General features: G+C 49.8%; 1 protein-coding gene across 2 annotated transcripts in view; it reads left to right on the plus strand.

Moving 5' to 3' along the window:
- The window catches only part of SIDT1 (SID1 transmembrane family member 1), a 40,372-nt gene that overhangs the window by 24,645 nt on the left and 1,631 nt on the right, over positions 1-14,096 (plus strand). Inside the window, exons 11-25 of one of the 2 annotated variants that reach the window (XM_039559668.1) lie at positions 1,794-1,865; positions 3,069-3,217; positions 3,849-3,922; positions 4,434-4,500; positions 5,129-5,202; positions 5,752-5,875; positions 6,899-7,016; positions 7,406-7,542; positions 9,189-9,297; positions 9,680-9,694; positions 10,459-10,535; positions 11,652-11,698; positions 12,494-12,599; positions 12,895-13,005; positions 13,755-13,868. In XM_039559668.1, coding sequence (XP_039415602.1) covers positions 1,794-1,865; positions 3,069-3,217; positions 3,849-3,922; positions 4,434-4,500; positions 5,129-5,202; positions 5,752-5,875; positions 6,899-7,016; positions 7,406-7,542; positions 9,189-9,297; positions 9,680-9,694; positions 10,459-10,535; positions 11,652-11,698; positions 12,494-12,599; positions 12,895-13,005; positions 13,755-13,868 — 1,394 coding nt within the window. The remainder of the gene's footprint in view (positions 1-1,793; positions 1,866-3,068; positions 3,218-3,848; positions 3,923-4,433; positions 4,501-5,128; positions 5,203-5,751; positions 5,876-6,898; positions 7,017-7,405; positions 7,543-9,188; positions 9,298-9,679; positions 9,695-10,458; positions 10,536-11,651; positions 11,699-12,493; positions 12,600-12,894; positions 13,006-13,754; positions 13,869-14,096) is intronic. The other variant, XM_039559675.1, reaches the window with a different exon arrangement.

Genomic DNA, 14,096 nt, shown 5'->3' on the forward strand with positions numbered 1-14,096 from the left:
GAACCACGCCTGGTGTGGTACATTTACTTTGCTGACTCACTCTCACAGTGGGAAGTGGGACTGAAATTAGTGGGTGAGCTGGGTCCAAAGTGGCTGTTAGAGACATGACAGAGTGCCTTTTCTCCTTGGCTTGCCTGCTTTGTCCAGGTTTAAATCTTCCTTTGGTTACTGGGGAGAGAAGGTTGACAGGTCACTTGAGAGAATAAAGCCCGGTCCAAATTTAAGAGTATCCCTGTGGGACAGGGCTGGCAGGACTAGGAATTGTGCATGTGCCTTGGTGCCGTGAGCATAGGGAAATGCTTTTGCCCTCTTTGCAGTGATCTGGATTTCCAAATGACTTTTAAAGCAACAGGAAGAGCTTCCTTGAGAGAGGGAGGTTAGATTGGAGGTGATGAGCAGAAGCTGCATGTTGCTCCTGCAGCAACCTACAACAACATCCTGCCAGTCTCAGCTCAGGGCTCAAGGGCTGTCACCTGGGGAGCTGCAGGGTGCTAGAGCCCTCCCTCTGGTGCTCAGCCCATGCTTCTGATTCTCCTCTGAGCTGTTGCTTTCTCTGTTAAAGGCATGGGGCAGGAGTGTAAAGGAGCCGAAATTGAGACCAAGTCTTAGCCCCCAGGCCAACAAGCACAGCAGACATGCCAAAGAAAAGCAGTAATTGGGACTTGAAACATCAAATAGCATTGCTGTATTGGTGTTTCCCTGACTTGGGCTCAGTCAGGGAGAAGTTTTAGATCTCTTTACATAAGTGGCTAATGAAAATGGTATAAAAACCTATGCCAGGTGTTACAGAACTGCCCAGAATTTCCAGCTGGAAAGAGGACTCTGCCTGTGCCAGTCACTTTGAGGCCAGTCATGGCACTGGGAAGCCAGAGATGCAGCTTGGGAAGCCTGGCCATTGGCAGGCTGCAGTAAGGCTTTAAATACTATGCCACGTTCTGCCTTGCTTTGCTGCTGACTGACCACATGATGTTGTTGGAAGGGTGGAACTTTAAAGCAACTGAATCTGTCTCACTGTGTGCCAGCACTGGAAAATGTGGTCCTGCTCGTGCTGGCCTTGCTTCCCTCCCTTTTGTGGCTATGGGTGTCTGATCTCTCAGTGAGGGGATTCAGCTGGCTGTTCCCTGCCGTGTTGTCTGGTGCGAGTTCAGCTGCTGAGCTGCACCATGGGAGGCAAAAAGAGGGAATGTGGAGGCAGGAGAGCACTCCTTTTTGCTTCATATATGTGGGCAGAAGGTAGGATGTTCCTAGCCCTCAAAGACTTGCCCTTCTTGTCATCAACACAAGATCATTACCACTTTTTGCACAGAGCATTTTTTTCTTTCTGCTTGGTTGGTTAAAATTATGTAGCAGCTGTCTTTCCAGTGTCTGTGACTCTTGCAGGGGCAGCTGTAGGTAGCAATATTTGAAGAGATTTGAAGAGTTGCATGAGATGGGGAAGGAGAAGAATTAGAAATTCATAAGGCTGTTAAGAACATAATGAGACTCGCTCTAACATTTACCAAGTCTTGCAGCCCCACAGTGTGATCCCTACAGAGTGCTGGAGGGGGGCTCACACTGCCAGTCTCACTGGCAACCTGTGTGGGGAGGCTGAAGGGAATGGGTTTGCTTCACACTGTAAAACAAGGGTTTCCCTTTTGCACGGTATGCTCTAGAGGGAGACTGCCATCTGTTTAGGAGAAATGTTGCTTTTCCCAAGCCTCTCCAGCTCTTCAAGCTGTTTGTATTCACCTCAGAGATGTTTTGAAGCACTGACATGAAACTAACTGTCCCTCTTGGGTCTGTTTCCATTGCAGGATCTGGGATGATGACTTCTTCACACCCCATCTCAGCCAGCACTCCTGAGGGAAGCAGCTATGGTGCTATTGGTACAGTATATTCCAGAACTGGGGCACAGGGAGGCTTCTGCCTGCGGTAGGGGAAGGCACTTTTAGAGTGATTTAACACCAGAGGAGAATAAAGCTGCAAGCTTTAGGAGCATCTTGCAAATATTTAAAACAAAAAACGAACCAAATTGCAGTTTATGAGGTTCAGATTGTACTTCAGGGAAAAGCATCTGTATAATAAAACTGGCAAATCTGAAAAAGGTGCTCTGAGAGACTGTCACTGGAAATGTTTGTCTTAGACAAAGCTACGGTCCCCTGACAACTGTGGGTGACAATGCTGCTTCAGACAGGACATTTACTAGTGACTGAAAAAGGTTCCTTGCAAGCAAGCAAGTAGGAGCCTGTTAGTAGCTCACAGCCTGCCATTATACCAAAGCAGGCCTATCCCTGGGAGGCTGAGGGGTTGTGTGCCATAAAGCAAGACAGAATCGGAGTTTCTTGCCTCCGGGGGTTTCACTAGGGAAGAAATAATGTCATACTGTCAACAGGTGAATTATGCCCTGGCAGCAGAGGAGAAAAAACTTCCTGAGGGCTTAATGACCACTTTACCCTTCCTTCCCCTTTTTCCAAAGAAATCTTTTCAAAGCATTTGGGAAATGAGGAGGACACTTGTCTTCTGCCCATATGGGCAATGAGCTGGGAGTTGCCCAGCCTGTGAGAAGTAGTGCAGGCAGGTCCTGCTGACCTTACTGGGCATGCAGTGGGAGCAAAGCTGGTACTCTGCCTGCTTTGAAAAATCGACTTTCTTCTTTGTCTTTTGTTCTACAATATTTTTAGAAAAGCTTAGATACATATAAAGCTTACGTAAAATCTAAAGGTTAACTAGGTGAGTGTGGGTTTGACCCCTAACAGTCTGCTTCTTTCTCTACAGCATTTTGTCTTGTCTCAAAATTCCAGATTTCAGAGCCCAGGCTAGTAGAGAGTAGAAAATGTTAAGAGATGAAAAGTAGTAGAATGGAAGCAGGGTAAGAACTAAAATGCTGCAGAGAGGGGGAGATAATGGTCCTTCAAATTGCTCTTAGCTGATAACCTGATACTTTTAGGAAGGTTTGGGATCATGGAAAAACTTTTTCTCTGAACTGGCCGTATCAGCTTGCCAAAGCATCTGGGACAGCTTTATTCTTGCTGTGCACAGAGGGATTTAGCCTTTACCCTGCCTGTCTCCTTCTCCCCACTCTGGCCCAGATGAGTCCAGCTCCAGCGGTGGACGTCAGCTGTCGTCCCCCGAGCACCGGCCCCCTGCTGGTTCTGACACAGACAGCTCCGTGGAGGAGGAGAGCGACTTTGACACCATGCCAGAAATTGAGAGCGATAAGAACATCATCCGCACGAAGGTATGGCTGGTGTTGCAGCTGTGGCCCTCATGCTGGGCCGTGGGCACATCTTGGCCACGACCAGCACTGGTCACTTCAGTGAAATCTCAAAAATCCTGTTCCCTTTCAGGGTAGATTTCATCTAATAAAGCCAAATGTGCTTCTTAGTCTTTTTTCAGTCAATGAAAGTTTTCCCACTGTGCTGAGAGTGCTGCTGAAATGAGTGCTTTAATATGGAAAATCAAAATGTATTGGGGACTACTGAGAAAGGAGGAAAATGCCCATAGAGCATCCCAGAAAGTTCAAGAAGGTTCAAGGAAGATAGGGAGAAAATAATCTGCAACAGTAGGTGGCTATTGAGTACCAGTAATGTGACTACACTGGATGTGCGGAGGGGCTTTAAGCCAGCAGCTCTCAAACTGCCTCCTTTTGTCATCCCACACTTCTCTGTGTGGTTGGAGCCATTCCTGGAGGTCAGAGAATTTTGCAGAACTTACTCAAGTAGAATCAAGGGACACAGTGAGTTCACTGTGTAAAACCAGTCCAAATACCACCAAGCTGCAAACATGTCAAGATCTTCTACTGCCATCTGTAATCTTCATTGGTTTTCTTGTGTTTTCTCCCCTGCCTTCCCCACCCCCTAATGTTTTAGGTGTTCCTCTATCTATCAGACTTGTCCAGGAAAGACCGAAGGATTGTCAGCAAAAAATACAAAATCTATTTCTGGTAAGGTGAAGGCAAACTGGTAAGGCCCAAACTCTGGACCCAGAGTCTCTGGTTGTGGAGTCTGTCCACATGCCCTTCTTCTGAACCACTTCCGAACTATCCTGTTACCCATTCTGACCCTGTTCCAGCCAGTAACTGCAGACCCCACATACCTCAAGTAAGGACATCTGTGGACTAGTGCACACATGATCCTGGCAATGGATTATACTTTGCATCATTGCTTTTAAGCGTGGTAACAACCAGTGTACTGGAACATAGTGGGAAGAAGGAGAAACTGGCACTCAAACCCATGAACTTGTGGCCAGCATCCTGGCTTTCCCTGTGCCCTTAGCATTTGCCTCCTGTGTGCATGAGCGCATGTGCTCCTCTGCTTCAGGAGGTCATAATGAGATCATAGCCCCAGAGCAGTGGGGTGTGCACGTTCCTCCACAAGCACTGTGGGGCTCTCTCCTGGGTGTGCACCCCCAGTTTTGGTGTGTGTTTAACTGCTGCTGCTGTCTCCCCTCTGCAGGAACATCATCACCATTGCGGTGTTCTATGCCCTGCCAGTCATCCAGCTCGTCATCACTTACCAGACGGTGCGTTTGGCTCCACAGCTGTTCCCTCTTGCTTTAAACTGGCTCTGTGCTTGTGTTGTGCAAGGATGACAGTCACAGTGAAACTGGCATCACCCAGGAGTTCTGCTCTGTGTGAGGAGCAGTTTACCTTAGCTGTGCTCTCCACACTGTGTTGATGTTACAGTGAGCTTAGCTCACCAGGCTTGCAGTTCTGCAGTTTTTGCTTGGGAACTGGGAGTGCTGCTGTTTTCCTGCTCAACTGACGTCTCATTTGGGTCCTGTTTCATTTTAGAGACAGGAGGAATTTGATTTTATCTCTAAGAAACAGCCGAAAACAAGTAGTGTGTGCTGTGATTTCTCCTCCCTTCTCCCAGCCCTTGCTATCCTGCTGTTATGCAGATATCTGCAAGCACGTCTGTTGGTGGGGGGGTTGAGAGCACACAGTGTTTCCTCTGAAGACTGTTATCAGGTTTGTGGCCCGTGACAACATCTTGTCCTACCCTAGAAGCTTTGCTTGCAGATGTCAGTACTCCCCTGAGCTAGGCTGTGTCCTGGTACACCTTGTGTTTGTGCAGTGTTTGCATGGGGCAAACGCCCCAGAGCAGGGAGGATTTGCTAACACCGAGTCTCCCACCTGCTCTGTGTCCAGGTAGTGAATGTGACGGGCAATCAGGACATCTGCTACTACAACTTCCTGTGTGCTCATCCCCTTGGGGTGCTGAGGTGAGTGATCCCTTTCGTCCCTGTGTGCCTCCTGAGTGTTTGTGCTGTGCCCAGGTCAGGATTTTATGCTTGCCAGGCTCACAGTAGCAGTGTTGATAAGATCACTGGGAGTTTAGGACTCTGATCTTTCTGCTTTGCTCAGTAGTGGTGCTCTGTTGCAGTGAGACACATGCACCCTCGAACTTCTGGCACCTGGGCACCCCTTGGAAATCGTTGGCACAGCATTGAGGTGCTCCCGTGCTCTATTGGACACTTGTATCCAAGGTGCAGCAGCTCTGCAAAGAAGTTCAGTGTTTTCAGTGTAGCATTTCTCTAAATTAATGTGGGAGTGCAAAGAAAGCCCAGAGTTGGGCTCTTAGAAGAAGTGTTAACTGGGACAGGTGAACTATTCAAACTAAAATTGTTACCTAGAATGTAAAATTGCAGTTCGGCAGCTGCTGAGGTGAAGGGTGGTGGAGGGGGAGCAAAACGGACTCAGCTTATCACAACCCAGCATTCAGCTTCCTGCTGCTGTGCTGCCTTTGCCTTACACATTCTTCTTTCCTGCAGTGCCTTCAACAACATCCTCAGCAATGTGGGCCACATGATGCTGGGCTTTCTCTTCCTCCTCATTGTGTTGCGCAGGGACATCCTCCACCGCCGGGCCATGGAGATGAAAGATATCTACACCCTGGTAGGAAGCGTGATTGCCTGGGGCTGAGTGGAGGCAGGGAAGATGGAGTGAACTCAAAAACCAGAGTGATACACACTGGGTTTCCACTTGCCCTCCTTGCTGGAGGGTTGAATCCTCTTTTCTTCCTCCTGTGCAGAAAGGTCTGGGTGGGATGCTTATGTTCCTGCACACCCCAGTGCTTTACTGCTTACAGTATGTCCAGAGTGCTGTGGTGACCCAGCCTGGGCTTTTGAAGACAAGATTAATAGAGGAAGGGCTCCCATGGCTCTGGCTTTTCCTGCAGCACTCGCTGTGGAGGAACTGGGACAGTAGGAGTGTCTCAAGATGCTTCTCTTTATAGTGAAGTTTGATTTGTCTTAACACAAGAGCTGCTTTTGATAAGTCAGAGGAATTTGGCTGCCTCAGTGTCTGAGGCAGAGCTGCTGGTAGCCAGAGCTTTTGTAGTCTCTCATGGGAGAGGATGGAGAAATCTGCAGCTCTTTGGGCAGAGGAGCTGGGGGTTTGTGGAGACAAACAGCTCTGTTTTCATGGGCTTGGTAGCAAGTAAAGGCATTAGCAGTTGTAAGAGTCTGCTGCTTGTGGTTTTCAGGTGCAATGTTGGTCAAATTGTGATGGAAATGCCTTCTCACATGGGCTGATGGGCTCTGCTCCTCAGGTGCTTCTAACACCCTACTGACCACAAGAGCAGTTCTGGGTCCACAGTCCTCTCTCAGTTTTGGGGAGGATGTAACACAGCATGAGATACAGGACAGAGATTTTCAGTCTCATGATGTCACTTCCAAGACACTGAGGTCTTCAGACCTGAACTTTCAGCATGGTTAGCCTGGGTTTGTTGCCTGTGGATTCACCTGGCTATGCCATGTGTCTAAATCCAGAGCCTGTGGTTGCACACAGGGCACTGTGCTGCACTGGTGACTGGAGGACTTGTCTAGGAGTTAGGAGGGATGAAGTGATGGAGAATGGAAGCTTGCCTGTGATCAGGACAGTGAGGATAATTAACTACACAACTCTGCTCTCTTCCAGGACTATGGGATCCCAAAGCATTTTGGTCTCTTTTATGCTATGGGCATTGCTCTGATGATGGAAGGAGTGCTCAGTGCCTGTTACCACGTCTGCCCTAATTACTCCAATTTCCAGTTTGGTAAGCTGAGTTTCCTTTCCCCTTTTGAGCTGGAGCTAGGATTTGCCATGTTGTGTCCCCCACTGAATTGCTGACGTTTCCCATCCCTCTACCCTTGCAAGTGTCCCTGGAGCCTGCCTGTTTCAAAGCTCAGTCAGGAGGTTGTGATGCCCTTATTTTCTGATTTTCTGGCACTTATTTTCTGATCCCCTTTAGTTTTTGTTGCCGCAGAGCGTGCAAGATGTACTGCAAGGTGGCAAAGCACAAAGTGCTGTACAGTGCAGTGCAGCAGCAGGGCCAAGCCCAAGGCTGGCAGGCACAGATCCCTGATGCCTTGTGTGCCCTTGGAGCAGCTTTCTGAGGCCACTGGCAGTAGCTGTTTGCACTGTTTCTGTTGTGTCCCTCCACAGACACCTCCTTCATGTACATGATCGCAGGACTGTGCATGCTCAAGCTCTACCAGACCCGGCACCCAGACATCAATGCCAGCGCCTACTCTGCCTATGCCTCCTTTGCTGTGGTGATCTCCCTGGCTGTCCTTGGAGTGGTATGGCTCCTTCTTACCCACCTGCTTCTCTGGGGAGGAGATGGCATGGCTGGGAATGTGGCTTAGGTGTGAAAATGACTGGGAAAAAGAGCAGAGTAGGATAAGTGTGTTAAGCAGCTGTTAGCATTTGAATTCTCAGTTCTGCTGGGCTTTCCTCCTCCCTTCCCCTGAGCTTTCAGGTAGGAGAAGAGCAGAGCAGTTTCTTTTAGGTGGGCTTTTTTTTTTTGGGCTTTGACCACCACCTGCCATCCTTCTCAAGAGGAGAAATTAATGCATCCAGATGTATGTGTCCAAGCAGACAGATGGTCTTCCTGTGGCGTGATTCACATTGGAGGAAAGTGGGGTGAGGCTGCCTGAGCTTCCAAGACCAAGTATCTTATACCTGATGGCTTGTGCCTATTTTTTCCCTTTGGAAAACTCCATGTTGTTTGGCACAGCTCCTGCAGTTGGCCTCTCAATCTTTGGAGAGGGGCAGGCTGGGATAATGTCTGGGGGGCTCTCAGGCAAATTCCTGGAGTACCTGCCTATGGAAGGGCACTGGAGCAGAAGCTACAGGACTTTTCCCGATTGCTCATAGCATTGCAAGTACTGAGCTGGGCTCACCAGAATCCCCAACCTGTGCTTTACCTTGGAGGTCTCTGCTTCCTGTCTTTTGAAGGACTCATTTTCCTTCATCAGTAACCAGGCAAAATCCGTGGAATTCTTGCTCTGAACTAGCAGCTAGATCCCAGTGGGCTGTCAGCTCCTCACTACCACATAATAGAGAGGTCTTTGTTTACAAGACTGTCTGTGGGATAAGGCATGCAGGAGGAGCTGGTGACCTTGGGACTTCCCAAGAATCTCTTGATAGGTGTAGTAAATCTTGACAACCCAGGTTCAAAACACTGAGACTTTGTTATGGATTGCTCTATCTTCTTTTGTGGGATGCTTCGAAGCTGTTCAGTGGATCTTGAAAGCAGCATGTCTCCCTTGTTCCATTCATGGAGAGGTGGCTTTTCTGCTTGTTTTTTGGTGTGTGGTTTTTTTTCTCTGCCCACACAAAGTGAAAAGTTCAGGTGAGTTCTTTGCCCCAGGGAAGGGGAGTGGTCACAGCCTGATGGCAGATCAAGAGTTTCTGGACTCCTTATTGTATGAATGAAAGATTAGGGGTTTAGTATAGCATTAACATGCGCTTGCAGGTTACTTCCAGTCCTTAAATAAAATGAAACTGCACAGTAGGAGCAATTGCCTGCAGAGCACTTCTGTCCTTTTTGTCTACTTTGGTACAATTGTTAAAGTAATGGTTGGTTCCCTGACCACCTTTGTAAAAATCTGCGTCCTGACCAGAGAGCTGCTGCCCAGCCCAGCAGAGAGAGCTTGCCTGGCCTGGGGGTCCCTGCACTGCTTCTCCCTGGGCCAGCTGCTGTCCTTCCTGTATTGTCTAAAGGGGCATTCTGAAAGAGTGGTCTCCTCTCCAGGATGCTGAGTTCCTCTTGCTTCTCTGGACTTTGTTTTGAATTTATAGATCTGTTTTCTGGTTGGAAGTTTTAGGGGCTTCTCTTCCATGTTCACTAAAGTTGTTTAATGTCCCATGATGATGTAGGACAGGAAAGGATTGTCCTGCTGAAAGAGGGCTCAGTTTGCTTTTAAAATGTCTTTGCTTTCAGGTGTTTGGGAAAAATGACATGTGGTTCTGGGTTATTTTCTCAATGATCCACGTTTTGGCCTCGCTGGCTCTCAGCACCCAGATCTACTACATGGGCCGCTTCAAGATCGGTGAGTGCTGTGACTGACCCGTCTCCTCCCAGGTGTGCAGGTGCCTCCTGTCCTCACCTGCCTGTGCAGCACAGTCCTGTGGCCCCTCTTCTGGGCTACCTTGTCCTCTCATCCCTCTGGTGCTTTCCTGGCCTCTGAAGTCCTTGTGCTACTGCTTCCCAGAGCAGTGGGAATCAGCAGGAGCTGTGTGCTCTGTGGTGGCAGGACTGCTGGGCTCTGAGGGAGCTGCCCTTCAGCTGCAGCTCTCCCTAGTGCTGTGCTCAGAGGGTTGACCTACACCCTGTCACGGGGTGAGGGGGGAGAGGGCCTGCTGGGGAGCCTGACTCTTGTGCTCTGCTTATAAACCTGTTTCTCCTTCCTCTTCTGCTCCTGTCTGCCTCAGACGGCCCTGACTCAGGTAACTGTCCGCAGCTTTCCTTTTTCCCTGTTGAACTCATTGTGCTGAGGTGTAGCAGCCAGGGATTGCATGGATGTGCATGGGGAGGCAGGATCGTGTGCCACCTGGGGTCAGCTCTTGGGAAGTGAAACCGGTTTGCCAGCAGCACTGCCAGTCCTGTGCCTTGGCAGGAAGGGACTGATGCAGGACAGGAGAGCTCAGATCTTGGTGCAGGAGCCTTTTCAAGCTCTGCCTTGTGGCTAAAGGGGAACATCTGTGTTCATGCATGCCTGTCCATCCCCACTGCCACTGATGGCTCTGCAGTGAAGCTTCTGCAATGATTTTGAGATTAGGAGTGTCTTGAGTGTGCTCTGCCCTTCTAGGACCCTCTAAAGCCTGTGGGACCTGTTTCTGCTGTTTCCCTGCTCCAGCAGCTTGTTCTTTGGAAGGTGCTTTTCCCCCTTCCTACACAGACATACACCTTTCTTCCAGAGATGGGGTTGCAAAGCCAGCCTCTACACATACAGGCAGGGCCTGCATGACTTCTGAATAGAGAGATTTTTAAAATTTATTTTTGTTGTAACCTGTTGTTCTGGCCAAATGCCATCCACATCCTGTGGTGGATGCCCTTCTGCTCAGCACAGACTGCTCCCAAAGGGCAAGACATGAATCTGCTGACACCTTGGGTTCTATGTTGTCAGCTGGTAGGTGTCAGCTTCTTCCTCACAGGTGTTTTAGAGCTCACTGTGCTGGCTGTTCTGGCTTTTTATCCTTTCCTTTGACAGACTTGGGCATATTTCGGCGAGCAGTGATGGTGCTGTACACGGACTGTATCCAGCAGTGCAGCCGACCAATGTACATGGTAGGTGACTTCTCATCTCCAGCACCTCTCAGCAATTCTTCACTCTTTAGGCAATGTGTGGATGAAAGAGGTGGGGCTACTTGAAGAAGGGATGGTCCTTGCTTCCCTTGTTCTCTCTCCCCCAAAATGGTTGGGTAAGTGTAGGTCTCTGCTGGAGTGGTTTACCCCCAACTTTCAAGCCTCCCCTGACCTCAGCCTTGGTGAATAAAACATCAGAGCAAAGGTGATACAAGCATTACAGGATTTGCCTTTGCACTTGCTCTCTGGGAGCATCCATTCAGAGGAACAGGTACGAGGCTCTGTGCAGTGCAGCCTCTCTGGGGAAGGCTGCAGTTATTTTGGTTTTGTGGCTTAAGCAAAAGCAATTGCCATTTCTGCAGCACCTCAGGGCAGACAGCAAAAAGGTAAGAAAAGGTGGCTGTTACCTTGTGTCCCCCGATTGCTTTCTCCTTGGCATAGAGTGCTAATTAGGGCTTGAGGCCAAATGGAGTTTTTCACCCATGAGCATCCTTTTTCTTAATTTTTTATTTATTCTCCCATCTCTGAATAAGCAAACTTGGTCCATTCAGGCATGAAGTAAGCCTGGCCAGCCTGAAATAGCTACATCATGAAAGCAGCTTGTAAGCATAAATGCACATGCCTCGTAAATATAATCCTTCTGCCTGCTGTAGTTACAGTGCTTCCCTAGCTAATGGTGAGATGGGAGGAAAAAGGGGCTCTCTGAATATGTGCAGTATGCTGTCCAAAGCTTCCCCTGCTGCCTCTTTCAAGCACATCCTTGCTCTCTGCAGTAATTCTATTGTAGAACAGTGGGAGGGAAGGAATCTAACTAGAAAAACAGTAGAAGCAGTCAAAGGATTCACAGAACCTCCTGAGGCCCCTTAAGTGCTGAGCTTGTCCTTTTTTTGATGTTTAGTCTCCTTGCAACACTTTCTTAAAATTTTTGAGGGTCAGAGCAGTTTCCACCCAGAAAAAGCTCCTGCAGAGCCAGGTACGTGTGTGTTTGCAGGAACCAGACTCCAAATCCTCACATAATGCTGTCCTGAGTTTCTGAGGCAAAGGCCTCTTTTTGCATGCCCTTTTCATTTCATCTGATCATCAGTGTCTTTTCTCCAGGACAGGATGGTGCTGCTCATTGTTGGGAACGTGGTCAACTGGTCCTTGTAAGTACTGGCATGTTGGTGCCTTGTGTATTTGTGCATGTGAGCAGCAGGATTTGGTACTGGCACACAGGTGGCCTGGAGTGATGGGGAGATGCAGCAGTGTCTGTGCAATAATCCTGTGCTGGGGCCCTTCTGACGTGTGTTGGCAGGCAGGCTGATCTGAGGGTGGTAGGCAGATCCATGGGATGCAGTACATGGAGCTACGTGGAGCATCCCTGAGGTTTTCAGCTCGGGCTGTCTCATGGCTCGTGTCTGAGGGAGTTTGTGCAGGGCTGGCCTGGTACTGTGCTGCTGTGTTGTGCTTCCCACAGAGCTGGGAGATCTCTCTGGCACAGCCAAGGTGCAGGAGACCTGACGGACACTGAGTCACAGAGCCTGGCTGAGCAGTAACTGCATGGGAGGGATCAGCTCTTGGATGAGACCTAAAATCATTACCCCAAGCTCTTGCTTTTGGCTAAAGCTGCTTCTCAGGGATGTGTCTTCAGCCAAATGTACAGGTCTAGGACCAGATCCTACTGAGTGAGATGTGTTTGGCCATGGGCTGGAAGCAATCCAGGGCCCTTGCCTGTCCTCTGGGGTCTCCAGTTGCTTCAGCAGCTGACCATGGCTAAATTTCCTCGGCTGGGAGCAGAGGCAAACAGTGCATTTCCTCCAGGGAGTTGTGGTGCTGTGGCACTGGTGCTGTGTCCTGCAGTCCTGGGTGGGGGTTGGAACAGTGTGTGGCTGTCAGATTGGGGATGTACCCTGTCCCCAGTGAAAGAGGCTGGCTGATGTCCCTTTTATCCTCTGTCTCAGTGCTATCTTTGGGCTGGTGTATCGACCCAGGGACTTTGCCTCCTACATACTGGGAATCTTCATCTGTAACCTGCTGCTGTATCTGGCCTTCTACATCATCATGAAGGTAATGGGAGGCAGCTGTAGCTGTCCCTGACGCCCCTGTCTCCAGAGGGGAAGGGATGGGCCTTTTTTCTGGCTGCAGTTTGGGTTCCTGTGGTGCTGCAGAGAGATGTGGAGCAACCTTTGTGGGGCTCTGGGTGGGGCAAGGTGTTGGGGAGGGATGGTGTGTAGGCATTTCAAGGGTGGCTGGGCTGTGTCTTTGGGGGTGGGCAGCCTTTCGCTGATGGTGCAGGCTGGTGTGTGAGCCTTGTGCATGGCTCTGTCCCTGGGAAGAACTCAGGCTGTGTCCCTGTCTGCAGCTCCGCAGCTCTGAGAAACTCCTGCCCATCCCCATGTTCTGCATTGTGGCCACGGCAGTGGTGTGGGCAGCTGCCCTCTACTTCTTCTTCCAGACCCTCAGCAGCTGGGAGGTAAATTTCCATTTTTTTTGTTCTTCTGTCCATCTTTGTCTCATTCTCTTTCCTTCCTGGTGTTTGTTTTGCACAAAAAAGACTCTGGAGAAGTCTTGGGCTGCTCATGGGGAGTTGAAATGGCTGAACTCATTTAGCAGACTTGTGACAGGAGCATGGGAAGCTGTGCTGAGCCAAAAATGACTGTAGCTGTGTAGAGGCTGTTTATGACCCAGGTGATCTGGAGGTGATTGGTCCTTCCTAGGGGACAGAGGAGGAGCTGGGGATCTGAAAAGAAAACCGGGAAAATCCTGACCAGTGCTGGGTGGAAGATATCCCTGGAGCAGATGGCCACCTGGGGTCAACCAGGTCAGCCTGCCTGGGCTTGTTAGGGCTCTTGGTGACCTGGGAGGCCATGAAATCCTGACTGGGTGCCTTCTAATAGGATGTCACATCCATCTCCATGGAAATGAGGGGCTTGCTTCAGGGTGGTCTGATGGAGGCTGTACAGCTTGTGCTATGCAGAACCTCAGATGTGGAGACCAGAGGCTTCCCCTTGGATATTGGATTGTGGTCCCAGATCCATTTTGAGGTCCAAGTATAACATTGTGTTCCTGTCCTGCCCTTGCCACATGTCTGGCCAGCACAGCACCCTTTCCTGAACCCTGCTTGAAGGGTTAAGACAGAGTGATCCCTGTAGGGTCCAGTGTGGCCAGCAAGGGCCCAGTATGGGTGGATATCAGGTCCTGACCCTCTGCCTGCCCTCCTAGGAGACTCCAGCAGAGTCCCGGGAAAAGAACCGGCCATGCATCCTGCTGGGATTCTTCGATGACCATGATGTCTGGCACTTCCTCTCTGCAGCTGCCTTGTTCTTCTCCTTTCTGGTGAGTCCTGCTGAGCCTCCTACTCTGCTGGATGGCCTCACCCTCTCCTCTTTCACCTTGCTCCCCTCTATCCACGTGGAGCTGTGACTGCTCCAGAACTCCACAGAAGTGCCCCAATTCCTCTGCTTGGCTCTACCTCCAGACTTCCTTCACAGTGGGATGCTCCTTGTCAGTGGGATCAGGGATCAGACTTCCTCCTTTATTTCTCTCCCAGTGCCTCCTGGCCTC

This window comes from Corvus cornix, chromosome 1 (assembly GCF_000738735.6).
Source record: "Corvus cornix cornix isolate S_Up_H32 chromosome 1, ASM73873v5, whole genome shotgun sequence".
Taxonomy (NCBI): domain Eukaryota; kingdom Metazoa; phylum Chordata; class Aves; order Passeriformes; family Corvidae; genus Corvus; species Corvus cornix.